At 38.5% G+C, this 23,596-nt stretch overlaps 1 protein-coding gene across 4 annotated transcripts in view; it reads right to left on the bottom strand.

Annotated features, from left to right (window-relative positions):
• MEGF10 (multiple EGF like domains 10) overlaps positions 1-23,596 on the bottom strand; it is a 177,128-nt gene that overhangs the window by 108,146 nt on the left and 45,386 nt on the right. For all 4 annotated transcript variants that reach the window (XM_020290109.2, XM_020290107.2, XM_020290110.2 and 1 more), the window contains 3 exons: positions 23,450-23,584; positions 16,581-16,682; positions 15,128-15,228 (listed from right to left, as the gene is read on the bottom strand). In XM_020290109.2, coding sequence (XP_020145698.2) covers positions 15,128-15,228; positions 16,581-16,682; positions 23,450-23,565 — 319 coding nt within the window. In that variant the 5' untranslated portion in view covers positions 23,566-23,584. The remainder of the gene's footprint in view (positions 1-15,127; positions 15,229-16,580; positions 16,683-23,449; positions 23,585-23,596) is intronic.

Below are 23,596 nucleotides of genomic sequence, written 5' to 3'. Positions count from 1 at the left end.
CAGACTATCGGTGCACTGCATACACAACAGCAATGACGGTGCTAGAAGAACACAACACCATACAGGGCTTTTAAGTTCTTTGACAGGTTGCATGTTAAACTTCATTGTCCTTCTTCCTTAATTTTAGCTTTTGACCCTGTATCAACTGCCAAATCTATCATTCATATAGCTATTTTGAATTTCACATCAAGAGCAACTTCATATGCATACTTATTGATGACTTTACTTTTGGTGAACAACTGTTTTCCATGAAATGTCTCTGTTGATAACAGTTCAAAATTTGGAGAGGTCCAGCTGATGCCGTCTCCATCAATGAGGCCAGTAAAACAGGGACTTACTCTAAGACACAGCAAAGGTAAGTAAGCATCTGTTATATCCTCCCATGACTCAATTAAAACTTACCTTTTCTTGAATTGTTACAACAGATATAATTGTTCTAAGAAGAAATTAAATATCCAAAGAGTCTCAAATAAAGTATGAATATTTATAATTACTCAGTATACGTTTATAAAAAAGAAAAATGAATCCCTTAAAGCAGTGTTTTCCAAATAAGTAGATTCCGAGAATTATTAGTTCCATCATGTTCTTATGGGAAAAGGTGAGAGAGATGGGAGTAAGGAATACCATAGTCAAATGAGTTTGAGGCATGCCTTTACTACGGGCTAATGCAACTCTTCGAGAGGGGAATTCAGCATACAGCATTAACTAAACTAATGGAATAATGCAACGGTGAATTCGGCAGGGCGAGAATTCTGCAGACCACAGCTCACACTAGGTGCAGACAACTGCAGCTAACGCCCAGGATCCAAGTTTCTGGAAAGCTATTCTCCTCCCTAGATCAACTAGGTGGCATGTTTCCCTTTAAGTCCCTCAATTCCATGATAAGCATAATAAATTAACTTAGCTGTTTTTAAGCTTAAACCTCCATTAGTTTGGCTGCCATATCACTGAACTTGCCACAACCACCTCTGCCCTCCATTGTGCCCAGCTGGGCAGCGAGGCCCGCCCTGAGATGATGCCCCACTCTGAGACCTAATAAAGAAGTCTGCTTTTCTGTGTGGTAATTGTCTTGAAGCTCTAGCTGATTTCCTTCAAATCTTTTTTAGAATTAGTTGTCAAAGAAAAAATATAGGTCTGGAACATGGGATACTGCTACAACTGAAGGAAATAGGAGTGTCCGTGCAGCATTGATTCTATTAGTACATCAGTCTCTCTCTGTCTCTTCCCCCTCCCTTTAGCATCTCTGTGTGTGGCCCAGATGGATGCACCAGGTTTACCACTGGATTATCCGTAAAAGGGTTGGCAGTCAGCTATCCCAGACTACAAAAATTCAAGCACTGTCAGCACCCAGTCATGTCAATGTTTTGTGGTTGGTCACTTAGATCAAAATGTCTTTTTTCCATTATTTTAAAGTTACTTTGCCTTAAAAAGATTGAACCATAGTACAATAAAAATTGCTGCTCAGTTATGGGCTTTTATTTATCCCTGCAAGAGGACTAAATAAATTGGCAGGCCAGTAAAAATTCTACCTGTCCTGCAAAAACTGCAATTTTAGCAACTCATTTTCTAGAGATAAGACAAGGATTTTTTCGTTGTTTCCTTTTGGCCTTGTCCCCACGGGACTCTCAAGTCAGCCTTGGTTAAGCAAAAAAACAGGCAACAGATATGATTTCCACCTGTTCAGATTTAGGCTGTCTTAAATTCAGAGTGGGTTTTTTAAAACTTAAATTTAAATTCATAGTTTCAATTTATAAAATCCTAAATAGGATTTATAAATTTATAAAATCCTAAAATCCCAATAGCAAGCATTGGCAACCGAAGTAAAGCAAAAAGGTTTCCTGCATTATTTATTAGATTTCCTATCTTCACTATCAGCAGACACTAATGATCAAACCTGGAAAACAGAAGTCTGGGTTCCAATAGATGTGTGGGAAAATTGGAATTTCTGCTGGTGCAGTATGTAGACAAAGGGCCTTTCCTGTATTTACTGGTAAGTTCCTCTGAACCAAGCTGGACTCCATAGCAACAGGTCCCTATGGAAACATGAAAAAATCCATTGCCAGTGGCGGGAAGGGCATCATGGGTAGGTATATTTGGGAACATATCATCTGATTGTTGCCAGTCAGGGTCTCTTTGGCTAGCCTAACAGGATTGTCTTACTTTTATCTCCACTCAAAAGGGTCTACTTAAAGGAGTCTATACACTAAAGCTTTTTGGAAATATTTGACAAGATCACAACTTTATCAGTAAAGAAGCCTGTGAGAATCAAACAAATCCAGCACAGTAGGCTCTGGCTGCCTTAAACGTCAAAAAGAGGAGCTCCTCTCCTTAAGCTTCCCCTTTGCCCCCCTAAATCCACCAGTGCAGCTGAGCTTTCCCTTAAACAGCACCCTGCCGACAGATGACCCTTCATATCCCACAACAAGCTGTCTTGCCCTCATTCCAGCTTCTTTAAGCCTGAAACATCTGGGCCCTACACTTCTCAGATGGAAAAGACCAAAATGACATAAAGCCCAGATAAAGAATCATGAATGTGTCCTGACATAATCGCCCAGTAGGGGAGAAGTACCTTCAGTGCAGATTTTCCCCAAATCCTTGCCTAGTTGGCCAATATGCCCAAGCCTGCCAACCCCTCTCCTAATCAGATCCCCCAGTGGCTGACACTGAGGCAAAATGAGGCTGTCGAGAGTCCTTGCCATGCCCTACACAAAACTGCTCACAATATGATCCTGAGCTAAGCTTCACAAATATTCCGGCTCACAAAGAAGAAACTAATTTTTCCTGGGGACAACAGCAGGAACAGTAAACATGACTTCCCAGTTAAATGGCAGAGAGGGACAGAATGAGAGCCCATGGCCTGGCATATGATTTAAGAGCTTCAGTTGATACCTCCATGATTCAAGAAGTCCAAAATCTCATCGGATGCCAGACAGCCTAATCCAGAAGTGGCAAATGAGGGCACTCACACCACCCACTGCCACTCCAATCCCATAGCAAAAGTCACTAGTGGGTCACTCTACTCTTTATCTCTTAGCCCAGACATGGCCTCAGAGTCCTTCTAAACGCAATGTTCAAAGCAGCCACTTTCAAGAGATGACACTCTCTTTCCCAAAAAGGAAGCTTTTTTGTTAATTCTAGTGTAATATAATGTAATATTCCAATACCAAAAAAAAAAAAAAAAAGAACTAGGGAAAAATGTATGGATTATATAGCAAATAGCCCAGTGTGGCCCCAAGGTGCTGCCTGTGTGGCATCGCTGTCTCCTGGAAGAAGAGCCCTGGGTTAGTGAGCTGCATATGTTTCTAAGCCCGTGCTCCAAAATTTAGCTTTTAAATCCACTGCTTTCTGCAGCATGCTATTTAAACAAGAGTAAAGTTCATCTACGGAACTGTTTTTTATATAAACACCAACCACAGCTCCAGCTCCTTATTTGCCTACAGCAAGTTCAGTTTTACATAAAGTTGGCCAAGTTAAAAATCAGCTGTGAATATTCATTCACTGCTCTGGTAATCAATTGTCACACTTCTCTCTGTTATGAACAGGAAATCATATACAGTTCAGTGTGTGGGAGTTAAGGCTTCTTATTTACGGTTCCAAAGTTCTCTTAACGAGTGCCAGAGACAGGCAGGGCACATCCATGGGAACTGCTCTTTCAGCATCAGAGCAAGCCTGCCAGGCAATAGAGTGGGCGACCCAATACCCAAACCTCTTCCCTGTCTTCCTTGCAAGACACACTGCCTGAATGTCTCCATTAGAACTATAACTTGCAGTTAGCATTTAACATCCTCCATCTAATAAAAATAGGGCAACAGATTTAAGTCTATCCCCTCCCCCCAAAACAATCATCAGAACGGTTCTTTCCTTTGCCCCAGCAGCCAGCAGGAGAAGACAAGCCACCTGGCACAAAGAGAATAGGAGCTGGACTAGAGTAGGGCCCCCTGGCTGTGCCCTCTGTCCACTCATGATTCTGCTGCAAGCGGCCCTGCTGGCCATGATGCGCTTTCTCTGCCACCAGCCAAGGTGAAGCCACGAACATCCGAGTGAGCATATATGGCTGGCCTTGCCCCTGGATTCACCAATCCTTCCCACGGGAGGGAAGTTGCCAATTTCCCACTCTGCTGTTCTCTTCTGCTGCTTTTCCTGTGAGCTTTCCCACATCCTATGTAACCAAGTCTATAAGCAATCCCCAGTGTGCTAAGAGGTCAGGTTACAAATATGTGTTTCCACATCAGGTGTGTATACCTCCAACCACATTTTCCTGGAGTTGTAATGTTGTAAATAATGGTTAGGTCCCTAGGACAGCCTCAATAGTTCATCTTCTCCCAAATGTTCCTGAAGGAACTACAGTGCTGTGGGGACCATGAGTCTTACCTCCTTGCCATGGGTCAATGCACTCACCTTTCAGTTTGGGCTGCCAAGAGCTCCCTCACTGCCATGGGATCAGAGATCATTCCTGTCTCTACTATGCTCATGGTGGGGGGCAGCGGGGGAAGACAAGAGGCTGCCCTGGCTCCAAATTATCCCTAGAGCTGCAACAGTCAAGGTCTTTGGAAAGGAGGCCCTGTAAAATTTGGGGGTAAGGAGAAAATGGGCAACTGGATGTTGATGAGGGTAGCAAAGGTTTGGAAGGGCCTGGGACTCCTGCTGGTGTGACCCTGGGGCATTTGTAGGTCAAGTCTTCTTCCCCAACTATCTTCTGTACCAGCCACCCCCCCCTTCAACCTGTTTCTCTTTCCTTTTCCAGTGTCACCTGTTGTTTCTAATCAGTGTCTCTGTGGCTCTGCGAAGAGCAAACCAGTCTTATTTTATCTCCCACCCTGTTCCTTGGCCTTAAAGCCAAAATACAAATGGCTAATAAACATAAATTTTTAAAGAGAACAGCATCACTAGTAATTAAGGAAATGCAAAATAAAGCCAGGTACCATTTTTTCACCTAACAGTTTGAAAGCAATAGTAACACCTAGTGCTGGTGAGGATGAGCACCCTCATACATTATTGCTGGACATGCAAGTTGCTACAACCCGTCTGGACAGCAATTTGGCAATTTGTTCAAATGCAACTTGGTGAGACCATGTGACTAAGTTCTGGCCAATGAAATATAAAAGGAAATGGAATGTGATCAGTTCCGGAAACCTTTCTTAGGAAACAGCTGGCATTGCCATTTGCCTTTTTCTCCCACCTATTCCATATGTTGACTGATGTGTGGACGTCAATAATGGCATACAAAAATGAAGACCATACCCTAGAGATGGTGGGGCAGAAAGGCAGAAATTGCCTGGGTTCTCACTGACTTCCCCACTTCTAGAAACCTCATAGCCAAATCTCCTCCTAAATGATATAACATGCATATCTTTTGTCCCAGAAATGTCACTTAAAATAATTTATTGTATGAATCACTTCCATGAGCAAAAAGATAGACAAAATGAGACTCACTACAGCCACTAAACTAGCACTAGGATACAACTAGTCTAAGATTACGGCATATAAATACAGTAAAATTTAGCTATAAAAATGATTGTAGATATATTTATTTATAAGGAAATACATCCCCAATATAATACAAATGAACAAGACAGTTTACAGAAAAAGTATTTATGGCATAAACCTATACATTTATTTTGGATTTTACAGAAAAAGTATTTATGGCATAACCCTATGCATTTATTTTGGATTTTACAGAAAAAGTATTTATGACATAAACCTATACATTTATTCTAGATTTAAATAAATGGAAAAATACTTGGAAAGATATACAACAAAATGATGGGACTATGAGTAATTTTTTCTCTTTTTGTCATCTGCTTTCCAAGTTTTTAAATAGGCAAGAAAAATGGCTTCACTATGAAAAATAATTTTAAGTAATTTTTTAAAATATAAAACAAATTTACATTTCTTTTGAAGTGTCCCAGGTGTTTTACTTCTAACAAACGAAGTAGCACAGTTGGGGTGGGGGGGAGAGGGTCTTTCCCTTCCTTCCATCGTCTATATTTCACTTCTATTTTGTAGTATAAACTGAGCCCTGAAGAACATCAACAGCAATTTACTCATTCTGCTGCCTCTGATGTGCCTGGTGCTTAGTAAAGAAGGAGAGAAGGAAGAGAAAGATATAGAAGAGAGAAAGAAGAAGGAGGAGATGCAGAGAGGAAGATGAAAGGAGACAAGAAAGAGGAAGGAAGGAAGGAAGGAAAAAAGGAGAAAGAGGAAGCAAGGCAGGCAAAACAATAGAAAATAGATACTAACAGACAAGTTTGGAACACCTACATTTAGTCCAATATGTGTTATGTATCCCTTCATCTTAGGAATAAGATCAACATTCTGACTTATAGAACTATTTGGAATCTTGGGCAGGCTAGGAGGTAGGGACAATGAAAAAGATGGGAAGCATACAAGGACCGCCGATATTGTGGAGGAAATTAAAACTCTGGAGAAAGAGCCACACAGCTGCCACTCTTGTAACTTCAAGCTACATGTGGGACAATCCCAAAGGCAAAGTGAAAAAAGGTGAAAAAGATGACCCTAGAGGTTGTGATACCACTTCCGAACATAGCCATGAGATCTGCAAAATGCAAAATGCAAAGGATTGGATATCATTTTAACATTTACAAGAGATGTCTGGTCATAAAAGAAAAGAAATACATGCAAAGAATATATAATTGTGTTAATCATCATGCTAGTTAGGCCAAAAATAATACATCAGCATATGTTAATGACCAAAGATATGCAAAATTCAAATGAAGGGGATAGCCAACTGGGTTGAGGGTTAAAATCTAACTTGAAACTAGTACCAGGAAGTGATATGTCCTAAGTCAGAGGAGTACAGGATACGCCATCTAGAACAGATAATGGGCTCAGTATGATCCCTCAATGCAGCAATTAAGAATGATGTTTTCTGGTATTTAAAAACTTCAGAAAGAAATACTATGCAGCTTTAAAAAAGAAAATTCATATGATCCTTTAAATAGACACAGAAAAAGCATTTGACAAAATTCGCCACCCTTTTATGATAAGAACACTTAACAAAAGAGACATAGACAGGGCTTACCTCAAAATAATAAAAGTCAAATATGACAAACCCACAGCCAACATCATACTGAACAGGGAAAAATTGAAAGCATTCCTGCTTAAAACTGGAACCAGACAAGGTACCATAGAGTTCCACTCAGCCACAAAAAGCAATGGTGATCTAGCACCTCTTGTATTATCCTGGATAGAGTTGGAGCTCATTCTACTAAGTAAAATATCATAAGAATGGAAAAATAAGCACCACATGTACTCACCATCAAATTGGTATTAACTGATCAGCACTTATGTGCACATATAGTAGTAACATTCATCAGGTGTCGGGCAGGTGGGAGGGGAGGAGGGGATAGATATATACACACCTAATCAGTGCAGTGTGCACCATTTGGGGGATGGACACACTTGAAGCTCTGACTCAGGTGGGGCAAAGGCAATATATATAACCTAAACATTTGTACCCCTGTAATATGCTGGAATAAAACAATGAAAATAAATAAACCTTAACCCCCCCCCAAAATAAAATAAAAACTTCCGAAAAAATATTATGCAGCCTTAAAAAGGAAATTCTGTCACATGCTACAAAATTAATATACCTCCAGGACACTATACTTAGTAAAATAAGCCAGTCACAAAGGGACAAATAATGTATGATTCTATTCATATGAAATATTTAAAGTAGTCAAAATCGTAGAAACAGAAAGTAGAAAGGTGGCTGCCAAAGGCTGACAGAGAAGGGCAGTCAGTGTTCGATGGGTATAGAATTTCAGTTTTGCAAGATGAAAAAGATCTAGAGATCTATTGCATAATAATGTGACTATACTTAACACTACAGAACTGTACACTTAAAATGGTTAATATGATATATTTAATGTTATATGTTTTTACCACAATAAAAATAAGTATCGAGAAAAAAAGTTAATGAATTGAAAAGAGATCATCAAAATTATATTAAAAAGTAAACTAAAAAAGATGAGATGAAATAATTATTTGCTTAGAGGGTAACTATCTTTCAACCTTGTGAAGATTTTGAATTAATTACAGAAATGTGTAGGAGAATCAAAATCTATAGTGTTAACTTTTTGGTTTTAAGAAGATATAATATTTAAGAGAATGCTGTATAAAAGGTCATCTTTCTAATATCATTTTTAAATGTGTAGTAGAATAATTGATTTCAAATTTCATTTTAAAGTTGAATCTTACAAAAACAATATTTTAACATTTCAGAGAACTTGAGATTTCACCTTATTTAAAATTGAACTTATTAGATTTATAGAAAATATTCAAGTGGACAGGAAGGTGTGTCATCCTGATAGCTCAATTACTTAAAATGGAAAACAAATTTTATTAAATGTACAAATTTCATTTGAAAACTTGAAAGTATTTAAATTTATAAAACATTAGTCAAAGCCTTTTAATTTGTTTACTAAAATTTGTTAAACTGATAAATGAAACATCTATAAGTTGGATTTTGTTTAAGAAAAAACTGTTTTTGAAATTATAACTATAGTAAATCAAATATTAATTATTAAAACCACAGCAAACCTCTGGATAGAGTTTTCCGTGTTGCACACGTGTGCGCACATACACACCTAGCCACACACACAGAAGACACGGACTTCACATTTAGCAAATAATAAATAGCAATTAGCATATCTAGGTGGCCTGGCTTGTTGTAGCAAAAATTCATTGCCTTTGTAGTTTGAGTTAAAATCCAAAATATATTTTTTATATAAAAAATAATTCTACATTTAAACTTGGTTGCATCTCAAATTTAAAATAGCTACATGTATTACAAATCTAGAATCAAAAAAGTGGGCTGTTTTACTTCTATTCAGATAAAAGCAAAAGGTAATATATTTTATATGACTAGAAAGAAGGATTTGATCATATTAATTATCTCTAATCACAGCAGTCACAAGCACATGGATATAAATGAATCCTGATGTACAGTTTAAATTTTGGCAAGTCAGTATGATAGTCATGATGAAGAATTGCTCATGAAAATCTTATAGCTTAATATTCATTCAACTTGAGAGCTACAGTAGAATTTGTGAGTATCTTTTAACTGAAATCTAAACACCACAAATATTAAAATCAAAGAGACAATCTTCACTTGCAGTTAGTAATGCTGTACATCCAAGTCTTTCACATTTTTCAAAGCACTTTCATACATCTTACTAGATCCTAACAGCAACCATATGTGATTAACAGATATTAAAACCTACCTTACAGATTAGAAAGTAAGATCCAGAGAAATTAAATCAGTTTCTCAAGGATATTGTACATACATTGAGATTTGAACCTAGGTTTAATTCATCTGCTTTCTCCATTCTATGTTAGGAATATGAACTGAAATTTTCTTTCCTGGAAGTCAGAAGGGACAGGAGATAAATATCATAGTTTTCCTTGGAAAACTATTTGTTGGCCATGTGCACTGCAATTAAGATGCTTATATTTGCATTTATGGTCAGATGATGGGTATGTTGAAAGGGGAGAATAGTATCTAGAATTTCTCAACCACAAGCTTTTAAACTATTCACACTTCTTATTTTCCTATCTCTCTAATATAACTACTGTTTCTATATATGCATTAGGATCAATACATGTAACAGAAAGCCATCTCATGAAGAACCACAGAAATCTGCACAAAACAAAACATAAACATTTACTATAAAAACTAATGTGTTAAAGAAAATGTATTGGAATGTATTTGAATCAACACTTATTTAGGTTCAAAGACCTGAGATTTTAATCAATAGCATTTTTCTAAGAGATCAGTTATGTGACATTAAAAAATTTATATTTATGGATATACACAAATACATATACACATACACATACTTTAAAATCATTGCATTCCTATGGGCATTTCTCCATTTCACTTCTTGGAGCATTTCTTCATTAATACAGGCTGAGCATCCCTAATCTAAAAATCTGAAATCTGTAATGCTCCAAAATCTGAAACTTTTTGAGCACAAATATGCCTCTACAAGTAGAACATTTTATGCCTCATGCGACAGGTCACAGTCGAAACGCAGTCAAAACTTTGTTCCACGCACAAAATTATTTAAAATATTGTATAAAATTACCTCCAGCCTATGTGTATTAGGTATATATAAAACATAAATGAATTTTGTGTTTAGACTTGGGTCCCACTCCCAAAATATCTCATTATATACCTACAAATATTCCAAAAAGCGAACAAATCCAAAATCTAAAGCACTTCTGGTCCCAAGCATTTAGGATAAGGGATACTCAAACTGTACTTGAAATTCTCCAAATCAAAATAACGAAACACATCTAAATTCTTTCTTAACATGGACCAGGCAAGAACATTAATTCTGAAGGATGAACAAACTTAGAGTTTAATTAAATTTATGAACAGAGCAAAACCTCATCAAGGAATCACAGATGTCTTCATGTCCTAGTAATATTTTCTTTATGAAAAGTTTTCCAATCCATTCTTTTTTCCCCTAGATTCTTAAAAAAGGCTTCTAGCCATGCAATTCCCTGCACTGTCCATCTTGGCTCTTCCTCCCTGATAGCAGGCACCCGTCCTCTGGGCAGAGACCTAGTTACTCAAAGTGTGCTCTGTGACCAGCAGCTTTGGTGCAGCCTGAGAATTCAACACAAATGCTTAAATCTGGGCCCCCGCAGACCCAGGGAATCAGAACCTGCATTTCAACAGCCACCCCAGACATACTGCATGCGTACTCCAGTCCAAGGCAGAGCCCATCTCTTCACTGTGCTCCATGTACAAGAAAACTAGGGTTTTTCTCCAAGAATCCCCACAGCAGACAGAATGAAGAGCCATTTCAGTGATCACCTGCTGCCTCTGTTGTACATAAACATGAAATCAGAGCCTGGGCCTAGGGCAGTTTCCATGTGAATCCACATGGGGAACTAACTCCAGGATGCTCTGGCCATGAATGTAATAAAACTTAGAATCTTCGGTATCTTTTGGAGCTACTGTTCTTCTCCCTGGAACCCCAAAAGTACCAAGAAGGAAGGAGCATCTGACTAGGCCCCCTTAATGGATTTCCAAAAGGTAAAAGCAAAATGCACGGCAGAAACTGTTCTGCAGATCCACCAAGTGTGCCTATAAGGTCAGCGGTCAGTCTTCTGGTTGATATAATCACCACATGTTTGTGATCTAGTTACTTAACTTCTCTAAAGTTCGTCTTCAGGAACCTTTAAAAAATCCAGTTTCAAAAGGAAAAAAGTTTGTTGATTTTAGTCACTTTTAAAAAGAAACAATTGAACATAGAAAACATAGAATTAAATTTGTGAATAAAATCAAATTTCCTGACTTTCTTTTTCAAAGGCAAAATTATCTAATATTTTTTTTAAATCATTGAAGCCAGGTAACCAAAATGTAGCTGAGAAATTCTTGACAAAATATGGCATGAATAGCATTTGGATAATCTCTGGTTCATAAGCTACTCTGTCACTTTCATTTCTTTTACTTAAGTGAAATATCTCATTCTCCATTCAGAATATATACCAGCACCATCCTCCACCACCCACCACCAATTGGTCAGACTGAAAAAGTTAATTTATTTCTCAAAGCCTCAGTTTCCTCATCTGTAAGATGGGTATAATTATATTTGCCTCACAATGATCAGATAATGCATGTGCTTGGAACATAGTAAGTGCTCAATAAAGATAACTATTATTTTGTTGTTGTCTTAAATACATTAAACAGATACTTAGATTCCAAAACTCTCTGAGCATAAGAAGTGTGTCTCACTCCTATACATCTGTAATCCCTAGGGCTAGCTCACTGGTTTCGACATGGAGGTGCCCTACAAATGCATGTTTAACTTGATTGCACTGAATCCACTGTGTTGAATCTGATTTTTCTTATGAAGAAGAGGAGGCAATGACTTGTAGGAACAATGATTTCTTTCACATGGACAAGTAGAACAGAAACCTGCTTTCCTCCCAAGTGCAACTTCAACTAAGCTGCGTGGTCCTTCCACCCTCCTGGCAACATCTACAAGCTGTCCTCACCATCCTGAGGATAGCATTATTCCAGAGACCCCTTTGCTAAGGTAAGCCTGGCTGGGTGCTCCTTGAGGCCACTCAGCTGTCCTTCCCCAGCCACAGCAGATGCTCCAGCTGTCCAGAAACGTCTCTGGTTGCCTAGAGAAGACGACTCTTTCACATACACATCCTTGGCAATTTTCTGATGAAGAGCTACTTTTAGTATTTATGAATTTCTGCAGATGAGAGGGGCCAAGGGGAGGATGAGAACTATAGGTACATGTCGCTAACAGGTGAGAGCTGGGACGGACAGCCAGGACCCCACAAAAAATTTCAGAAAGCTGTGGAAGAAAGGTGGGTGCTGGCAGTCCTGGGCCAAGTCCCCAGAGTGGCTGTGTGCAGTGCTGCCGGCTGCAGAGGGTGGGTAAGGGGAGGGTGGGGGCTAGGGGAGGGATGGGGGATGGGACTTGCTCTCCTAAAGGAGCTACTTCAGCTACCTAAAAGAAACTTGTTTCAACAACAGACGTTTGCACACAATCATCCTTTTTTGCCTTCTGGGTTAACTGACTACCAAGAAGTAAACTAAAATGGTGACCAATCCCTGTGTTTCAATTTCTTTTGGTAACTGGAAACAGATAAAAAGAGTGACTGTGTTACCTGCCTGTCAGCAAAACTTGGTTGAAAGAGAGATTATGACAGCATAACCAAGAAAAGAATCCTATGTTCTTTCTTCCTTCTCTGTCCACAAGGGTGCCCCGCCAGTGCCAGCTGTTGCAAACACAGAAGTCACTGGGAGGCATCCCCAAGAACAAGGAAATAAGAGAAGAGCAATTGTCTTGAGGGTTAAGCAATGAAATAAGCATCCCAGAGGGGAAAGATGCAAAAGAGCTTGAAGAGGCCGAATAGCTCCCAGGCCAGAGAGACTAGAGAGTAAGCTGACTGCATATATTAAAATACCTAAAGGAAAAATGTTTCAGTTTCCAGGGGCAGTTGGTCAGCCAAGAGATCTAGAAAAAGGAGCATTTTAGAAGCAAATGCTAGAGGTGTCCATCTGGGGGACACCTTGCAAGCTGTCTAGTGGGAGAGAAACATCATTCTTACCAGTGTAATTTCAGACATGACAGTGCTAGTGGAACTGCCCAACTTTCTGAGAAGGGCTGCACTGCTGAATCAAACACAGAGGAGTTGGGCTATGGAAGACTGGCATAGAAATCACAGAGACCCGCTGACTGGCCTTGTTTGGATCACTCCCCTTACCAGCTTGCTGGTAAAATCTAGCTTCCCACATGCCAGGCCTTCAAGGAGAGAAGGTATGGCCAGAAGACAAAGGCTCCATCACCTCACCAAGCTTTGTATAACTCCATGAAATGGCATCCTGGCTTTATGTATAAGTCTTCTGACCTGGGTTGATGGGAAATGGGAGACAGAGGACTCTCTCAGTTTGTTAGCAATTGTGCTTGTGAGGTTGAACCCAGGTAAGGGCACCAAGGTAATGTAACCCAAGACCTCTGGGACATGGCTGGCCTGAACCAGCAAGGCCTCCTTCCTCCCACCCTGTGTATGCTCAGTGCTGCTTTCCTTTGAAAACTTCCCACCGGCCTGGGCAACTGAGATCTGCTCATGATTATTCTGTAAGATGTTTGATTATAAACTTGTAATTTTTCTTAGCAACAGTATTCATCAAAGACACGCAAATTAAGAAAAAAAATAGCAAAGAAAAAATTGGCATGGGGTATAAGCAAAAAGGCATTCTCATTTACTGCTGGTGGGTATATAAGTTGGAAATACACCAAACGTCTGAAAAATATGTACACCTCTGACCTAGCAATTCTAGGAATTTATGCTTGCTTAATGAAAGGAAGGAACAATTATTTAACCACAATGATGTCTTTGTAGTTCACAATAGGCATAACTTGGAAATTGTGTAAATATTCAATAGTTGAGATGGGTTAAATAAATATGTATAATGCAGTCATATACTGACCTTTGCAGTATATTACATTTACTGACCAGGAAAGACATTTACAATGTATTTTTATATTCTTCTTTTTGTTTAGTTACACATTCTAATTTTTTATGAATATTCATTATCATAGAATACTTATTATCATAGGGAGTCCTAGGTCTGAATAAAAATTGGGGAGCTGTCTCTGTCTGTGTAAAGAATACAATCTGGGGGTTGCCAAGAAGAGCAGGCAAGTGCTAATCCAAGCACTCTCTCTGAGACAGCAAAGGAGCCTCAAAGAGGCATAAATGGCTTATCTAAGGACAGCTGAGTGAACCACTGATGTCACTTGGCTCTGCAGATTCTTAAGCCCAGACTTGTCCCCTCATTCCTGGTGCCTCCAAATTACAGCAGAACCTTGTCTCTATGCTACCCAACATCAGGGTCTCAACTCAGAAAGCAGGGTGCCCCTCTAGCTGTGTGTTGAGACAGAATGAGAATGAGAATGAGAGAGTTTTTAATAGTCTCTCTTCTAAGTGGCCTATACGCAATAGCAAGAAACCTCAATTGCAAACTGCATCTCACATGATAGAGCAGGACTTTCTGAAGCACATCATAGGGTACCAGACTTGCTCTCAAGACTTCTCGGAGTGAACTGAGGAGATGAGAAGGGGAGAGAAGCAGGAAAATGACAATGAAAAGAAGTTCTACTTTGTGACTCAGACATATTGTCATTTTTTAATGTGAAAAGACCTCTGCTTTTAATAAGCCTCATCATTCTATGCAGCAGAAAAAAAATTGCTGGCCTCTTGGAAGTTCTCAGGTCAGCTGCAGGAAAGTTAGGTCTCTGTTCTCTTCTGTGACCTAAGTCCAACGACTCCTGACCAATTTCCAATGAGACATTTATTGAAGAATTGCAATTAACATTGCCACATCCAGCGCTGAATCATCTTTCTGCAATAGCTGTTTTCTCCTCAAGCAACATTCATTTGGACACTTTTGATGGGACGGGGAACAGAAAAAATGCTTCCCTTACACAAGCCAAGAAAGTAGCAGCCAAGAGTAAATGAGAATGTTCCAAGATATCCCATCTCCCCAGGCCTCCATCTCAGCTACAATTAACAGAAGCAAACTGGGAAAAACAAATGAACCTCCAAGGGCGAAAGTCTTACTTACGGACACACATTTCCCCGCTTTCATAAAATCCAGGACAACACTGAGATTTGCGCCTATACATAGTTTTTTCCCCATGTCGATATGCTGTCCGATAACTGATTCTATAGAGAGGGAAAAATCACATTGTTAGTTCTTTTGACTGACAATTTAGTTAGAAATAATTTCTATTTTAATAAAAAGAGCTATTAAATATAATAAAGGTATGAAAAGCAAAGTACATCAAAATAATTAAGAAGAAACATAGAATATATGTCCTGACCAATACTATGCTAACTCTTATCAATTCACTAAGAACATATTAAGATTTACTATTTAAGCCAAACTATACTTTACTTCAAAGGATGAGTAGTTTCATGATTTGCCTACTTTACTTATCTTAAAATATGTTAAAATGTATTGATTTATATATGATATTCATGTAAGCATCATTCACTTACATATGTTTTAAGGAAGGATTCAGAGAATTCCTTTAAAAATATCTCAGTGCAGCCTCAGCCCACTAAATGTAGAAAGTTAACAGACAAAAGACCTTTCCATTTAACTAAAGCATCATTCTTTCACTTATTCACTTATATAACATGTGCTTATTGAGCTCTTACTATATTCTAGGCACTGTTCTAGGCACTGGGGAAATAGCAATGAGCAAAAGCCCTTGCTCTCAAGGAACTGACATTTTACTAGGCAAGACAGATCTGGTAGAATTTGTTTAAGGACACACATTTAGCACATAATTAGCTCATATACTGCCAGGTAATGATTAAATGTGTGAAGCAAAATAAAGCCTGAGTTGGGGACTAGAATGTGACAGGAAGGGAATGCTAGTTTAGATGGAGTGGTCAAGGACAGCTGTGTGAAAGAATGGCATTGGGCATGACATCATTTAGCGCAAATTAAGATACCACACTAGCCCATAACTCCTACCACTAAAAATATTTTACCAATAAAATTAGGGTATCAGAATTCCCTTCTATATTAACATTAATATTTAACTATATTTTGGGTTTGTTTCTGTGTTCACACTTACAGTAAAAAAAATATCTGGCTTGTTTTACTTAAGGATCAAATTTAAGTTAACCTAAATTGAGTCAAATGTTCTATTAGAAACATATGCTGAGATTCAAGTTTCTTCCTATCTGCTGATGTCCATATTTAACAGCGTCTTCCCCAGTTATGCACGGCACAGAGGCGGGATGAATTTCTGCTAACCAAATGATGGTAAGCAGCTGGCATTTTCCTTGTAGTTAGAGTGCAAGCTCCTTTGGGCATGGACTACCTTTCTGAATTTCTGTATCCCTGGTCATCTGGAACGAGGCTGGAACAAGGGGCAAGACCTCAGTACCTATTCACTGAATGAATGAGTGCACTTTCTCGAGTGCTGTAGTTAATATCTCTGATTGTATCAGACTTTATTCCCAGTTAGCTAAGCTCATAAATGTATTTGAGCTTCTATTACCTGTGCCGTGTACATTTAAACCAGTTTAGAATGTCAGTGCAGCTCGTGTAGTAAACCTGATCAAAGGGATGTGGGTACGACTCTTGCACAGTCACGGAGTAGCTGAAAAGCAATAGGGAAATAAGGAATCAGTATTTCTCTTTTTTACATTAATGATACACTGTGTACTAAAGGAAATTGTAGGCTACATTATCTCCAACTGCAACTACATAGTGACTTTCAACAGAGAATTTCCATGTTTTACAGGTTTTTATTTAAACTAGAATCCCAAAAGGACCAATATTAACAATATATTTAAGAGACAATGGTTCACACTATAAATTTCAAAGGAAATTCTCTCTTAATGTTCACTATAAACTCTAATATTCACAAATTTAAAAACATATCACTCTTATATTTTTCTGTATTTAATTCCCTCCTCTCATCCCAAGGCTCCAGGGATAACAAAGATCTTTCACAAAATTTTTTCATTCTAAGTCTGCATGCAAGTAATAAGGTTAATCAGCAAAGAGACAATGTAAGTAATCATAACAGAATACATTTTGCCATTGATTCTGAAAAATTAAAAAGAACATATTTCTCTGGTTGGAACTAGGAAAATTTTCTTTCAGACAATGGAAGAATGAACAGTATACAATGTCTAAATAAAAACTACAAAGAAGTCTTTAAACCCAGTTCTAAACATATGGCTGAGATGGTAAGTCTGAAATAATCATACCAACAGCTTGTTGCTGCCTAAACAGTCTGTTTTCCGATACATTTTCATTAACAGCTTCTTGTTAGAGTAAAACATGCACTCCTATGGGCCCAAGAATGTGGACTGAAAACATCCATGAAATGTAAAGAACAATCAATATTCAATTTCATACTTTTTAATTTTAAATAGTCTATTCTACATTCAAGAGCTTAGTGTCTGCCTACAAGAAAGTCTGGAGGATCTTCTTTTCCAAACAATTTATTCTGTTTGTTATAAGTCTCAAAGATTTCCACTAAAATCTTCAATTCACATTAACAAACAAAATGGGCCATAATCATTGACTCTCTTGCTGCAAATCAATAGCCTGAGTTCATTAATAGGAACCACCAAGCAGAGAAGGCACCGAGGTTGAAATTTCAGCGTGAAGAATCCAGGCTAGACAGGACCTTCTGATTTGGAAAGCTGCGTGGTACTGGCCTCACAAACAATAAACCTTTTTCTACAGCTGGTCTCTGGCAGTCATCATGTAGTTAGGCTTCAACAGGACATCCATGAAATAATCATACTACTCACATGTTTGTGTATTTTATTCATGGATGTATTGCAATTTGATTTCTAGGTGCATTTTGAGATCCTCCATAAATGTTAGGCAGATGAAAAGACTGCTGGATTAGAAGACAGAGTTATAATCTCAACATGACACTGAGAAACTGGGTGATCTTCAGCAGATAACTTCACTTCCCTGGGTCTTGATTATCACATTTTAAAATAAGGGGGTCAGAGATGCTGTTGAAGATTCATTACCACTTAGTATCCTGACTTTCTAACATGCATTTTAGAGGATTATTTCTTTCTACCTCAATAGATGACACCTGTTGTTCCTTGCAGAAATGAGGACAGAATTTGTAACTGCCTATATGCTGTGATACAACCCTTTTGGGTAAAGCAAGAGGCAAATGCTAAAATATTAATGTTCTTGGAATGACACACCACATTAAGCTATTACTATTTTCTTCAGACCACTAGCAGTGTCCTGTGGTTTGGGTTGGTGCAAACTCTAAAGCTTCCTTACCAGTATTTTTTCCTTCCTATCCAGCTGCCTGTAAATAACTGAATCTTGAGGCCTGCAACATAATATATCTGTGTTCCATTTCTACTGGAGAGCAAAGCAAATCAATGTCCTCTGTGTACAGAACTGTGATACAGGTACAGTCCCATATCACCCATGAATAAAATAGAGCAACTTCCTGTGAGTGCTACAGAAATGAAAAAGAAACCACTCTAAATTAAAGCCAGTTGGGAGAAAAAACTTATTCAACCAGCCTCTACGCTACTAATTTAGCTGAACTAAATTAGTTTGTTGGAACTATTCCTGACACAGAGTCCTCAGAAAATTTCAAAGTCCATGTTATCCCTTGTAGAGCAAAAGTTATCATCAACCACAAATGGATCCTGGCCAATTCTATTTGATGTGGGTGGGAGAACTGAATCCATAAACAAACATGAAAAATGTTTTTACTAATTTCTAGCAACCTGGAAGATTTCTTAAATAAGGGAGAATTGTTCAAGTACATGAATTTCCTCTTCTTGCCACTTGCTAGTCACCAATAACATACATTTGCAGGATGCCTCTTTGGTGTTAAGCTATGAAAAACTTCTTCCCTATAAAAGGATGATCCAAGTGTTTAGAATTCCAATTCAGCAAACATTTATCCAGCAATTTCCATGGAATTCCTGCCCTTAAACAGCTCTCAAGCTAACGAGAAAGGTCAACACATAAATGCTAAATAAAACATGACAAGGCTTTCACAGAGAAATACACAGTTTGAAGAAAATACGGGTATAAAATTGCCCGTGTTTTGATTATTTCCCCTCAATCTGGACTCTTCCCATTAAGATTATTTTGACAGTCAAACCCAATTCAGAACTGACTGAGGATAAACTACTTTTCACATTGGTCAGAAACTGAGGCTTCCACTTAAGTTTATAGGAGAAGGGTACTAAGCCTTTTCTACCCAATTTCTTTTCTGCTTTTTATACATTCTTTTTCTTTTCTATACAGTCTTTCTCTTTTTTTTTCCTTTTTTAAATATATTATAATCACACTACAAAATTTGGAAAACAAATTTTTAAAAGGTGAGAGAGAATTCCATAACTCTCACACAACCACCAATAGCATTTTGCTGTGCTTCTTTACTGTGACTGGATGGGTTAGTTTTGAGTCTTGGGGTACTTTTTAAATTTTTATGTTATTATAATCATGCCATACACATACTTCTGAAACCTATTTTTTAACTTAAGAGTTTATCATAAGCATTTGTCCATGTTATTACATAAATGTTTTCAACTTATAACTGCCAAGTACTCCATAAGCAACTATGCCTAATTTGCTCAATATCAACCTATCATTAGATGATTAAGTTGTTGCCACTCTCCGAGGGGCCCACTTTCTGGAAGCTGTGTGTTTGCATCACCAAGAGAAATGTCTTCAAGAATGGGCCTGCCCCCTCTGGTCTTCATCACTACTGCTTTGGCCAGCACCTGTGCTGCTGTCGGAGTTAATAATAATTAGCTCATCTGCTAACGGTCCCTACCTCCACATTCACCAGCAGCTACTCCTGAAGTCATAAGTAAGAAGGCACCTTCTCCATTGTCTGGTCCAATCCCATTTTCGTCACCAGTGACCAACACTGAGCTTCCAGACGGAGTCAGCACTAACACCAAGACCCTCAGACACTGTCCCCTCTCCATCGTTACTGCAGAACATTTAAAGCTTCTGAAGCAGACAGGGAGTGGCAAACTGTGGTACCAAGGGAATCTGAATCCACTTCTGTACAATTTTCAGCACTGAGATGCAAAACTCCTTATTTCCTACTTGTTTGTTTAATTTTCTCAAACACACTAAAAACATATCATCACCATGATTTTAATATATTAAGTATTATCTGGGGAGAAACCCCAGTAAGATTTAATTTAAGGTCAAAGAACAGGGGGTGGGGTAGGGGAGAAGATGGAAGTAGGGGGTAGGGAGCTATCATCACTTGGGCACATTCCAAAGTGGTTAATTACATTTTACCTGCCTAAATTATCTTGTTATTTTAATCAGATATGGTAATAATCATCATTTCTTATTTCTGTTCACTTCAGGACTGCTGATGCAATTACTACCACTTATGTGTGAGTAATTGAGGGTTTCTGTTCACTTGTGCCTTCTTTAGAAGAAACCCCACTAGATGGAAAGGCTCAAATTCACAGAATAGAGAAAGGGGCTGGGGAGAAGGAACAGATAATTCATAGAATTATTCATTTTCCAAAAGGATGCTGTGCAGAATTCCTTTATAATCAGAAACACCCCCTTGTGTATGTTAAACAATTTAATTTTCTTTCATTTTATTTTATGTACAATTTCTTAGAATCACAATTGCTGCACTGAAACGAGTCATATCTTTATTTGAAAATAAATATTCAGATATCAACGGGGATGCGACTAGCAGGCACTGATAGAATTATTTTTGTTCAGTGCTTCTCAAACTTGAATGTGCAGACAGATGCCCCGGGATCTTGTTTAAATGCAGACTGTGATTCAGTCAGTCTGCGGTGGTGCCTCGAGTCTACGTTTCTGAAAAGCTCATACCTCAGCTCCACAAACCACACTCTGAGAAGTAAAGCTGCAGGTGATTCCATGGCTCTTGGCCATCGAGTATGGGTGGTTTGTATGTAGTACAAGGAGAACCTACAATGAACCCTACTACCAAGAATGATGTCCTTGGAGCTAATTTTCCTTTCCCCATAGCAATTCAAGCCCATTTCCATTTTTGAAAATACAGGAGAATCTGTCACCTGCACCTTTGTTTGATCATTTTACTTTATCTGGCTACACCTTCCTCCATTCTTATCAAAGCAATTCCACTGTCTTTTACCTTTCCTCTAGGAATCACCACTAGCCTTATAACAGAAAATTTATCAATAAGAAGATTTTAGCTGTTAATCCTTCTTCCTAGCAGAAAAAATACCATCAAAAAATATTTCCATCATTTCCCTATTTGTCCACACTCAATTTCCCTCTCCCTTAGTATTTCAGAGGTTACCCAAATCACTTGTACAGCTGTGGGATTATATCAGGTTTAGAGATAAATGTGCCCCGTGTGTGTGTCTCTCTCTCCATGCCTGAGCCCTGAATTGGTGTCCACATTTAGTGCTCCCTGCCAGGCAGGCTCATTCATTCCACAGCCATGCACAGAGCACATGCCACGCATGCAAGGCAGTGCTCTAGACGGCAGGAGCTGTTAGTGGTGAACAAAGCAGCACAATTATGCCTCGGCAGCTCTGGTCACCTGCTGAGCGAGAAAGCAGAACAAAATCTGTCCTTAGGAGTGGGTGCTGGGTCATTTGAAGCCTCAGATTTTGTTTCTGTTATAGTCTGTCCCTGAGAAACATCATCTGTTCACACCTCATCATCTGGACTCCCAAATCTATATTCCCACATACTTCCAGGCCCATATTTCAAGCTGACTTTATGAACACCACATGGCAAAACCACACTAACCCTCTTCCCTCTGAAATCAACTCTCGTTTAGTTTTCCATATATGCAAGGACACCTCTATTCTTCCATATAGTAGGTTCTAAATCCAGGCTTTTTCTGCCTCCTTCAGCTCTTCAGTCAACATATTATCAAGATCTGTTGATCCTTGTTTCAGAGGATCTTACAAGTTTGACTTTTCCTCCCATTTCAAAGCTATCAGTGTCCAAGAAGTTCAACCACATGTGCACCCACCCATTCATGCTGTCACTGATGCATTTTTATTATTTTAATAAATATTTCCTGTGTACCTTCTTGGTGAAGTGGTTTATGAGAGGTACTGTAAATACTACAAAGATAATTAATAGGCGGTCCCTCTCCTTAAATTCTGCATGATATGTTTACCGCAAATATATAGAACTTTATTACATATGCATATTTTCACAGCCTAAAGTTTCATGCTGATATATAACTCCATTGATTGACCAGGTAATTATGTTTTTATTACCCAGATTGTTGTACTGCCAATAAAGATGGGGACAAACTCTCACCGAAAGATAATGTGGTGAGTAAGAAGCCACCATGCCCTAGAATAATACCACTGTTGTGCTTGAGAGGCTCCGGGCTTTGTGTGTCCTGACAATGGGTGACAAAGGTGATCAGAACGTACGCTCTATGCCTTGCTAACCATGTGCTGAGAGTGGTAGGACAAAAAGACCAAGAGCTTGAGGTAACTGTACTTATAGCTATTAAAAATACATATTACTCTTTAGTACTCAGCTTCTATTTGTTTGAAACACTTGTGTTTACACTGTTATTTTTGGATAAAGATAATCTCTTAGAAATTCAAGTAGCACATTAGAGCAGAGCAAACTGCACTTGATTGTGCTGCAGTGTCACTAGATGGGTTTGTGCTATTTTTGTTTTCCAAAAGGGATTATACGATCCCTGAGGATAACCTATTGTTTTATACTTCCTCTGTATTTTCTACTTCAAATTGCCAAGATCTAGACACTACCTCATCTGTCTACAAAATCTACCCAATCTTACCCTTTCCACACAATACTGACTCTGTTCTTGTTGTGCACAGCCCTCGGTGGTCTGCATGGCACTGATTTCAAGCTACTTCCCACTCCTAGAACCCCTCCCAGCCACTGCTCTCCAGTCTCTCACTCAGGTCTTCAACAGCATCTCAGGGGTCACTACCTCCACGCAGCCTTGCCAGTGCCTCCAAAAATCCAGTCTCCCCTTTTCAAGCCACCTATGGCACAATTTTTTTATCCCATATATTTCAACATTTTAGTTTAGTACATCATCCCATGCTGCCTTCCACTTCTCACTCATGGACTCCCATGCATAATTCCAGCTCCCAAAAATTATTACAGATTCAAAGCAGGAATAAAACCTTAAGGAGATCATTTTAGTTCAGCTATTAATGTTTTCCCTGGATCTTATAGTTGGAATCAGATATATCAAGAGTTTTTTCATATAATATATACGACTAAGGTGAGTAATACTATAACTAATGATTTTATCATAAAAGTAATTTCACAATCTCTTCTCAAATTCTAATTTTATACATCAGACTGATAGAGATAGTATAAAAGGAACTTATTAGCAATTATTTCTTACGCTGCTTTCAGAACTATTACCTTTCCCAGTGGCTACACACATTAGGGTCTTCGAGATTCAGAGGTGATGCTGTCCGAATCCAATGGCATAACAATAAACAGACAAAGTTCAGGCATGAATTCAAAGAAACGACCATTTTTTTTCTGAAGAACAACCTATAAGAAAAA

The sequence above is a fragment of the Microcebus murinus genome, chromosome 11 (assembly GCF_040939455.1).
Source record: "Microcebus murinus isolate Inina chromosome 11, M.murinus_Inina_mat1.0, whole genome shotgun sequence".
Lineage (NCBI taxonomy): Eukaryota > Metazoa > Chordata > Mammalia > Primates > Cheirogaleidae > Microcebus > Microcebus murinus.
Note: the sequence above shows the minus strand (reverse complement) of the source record. Positions and strands in the feature narration are given on the sequence as shown.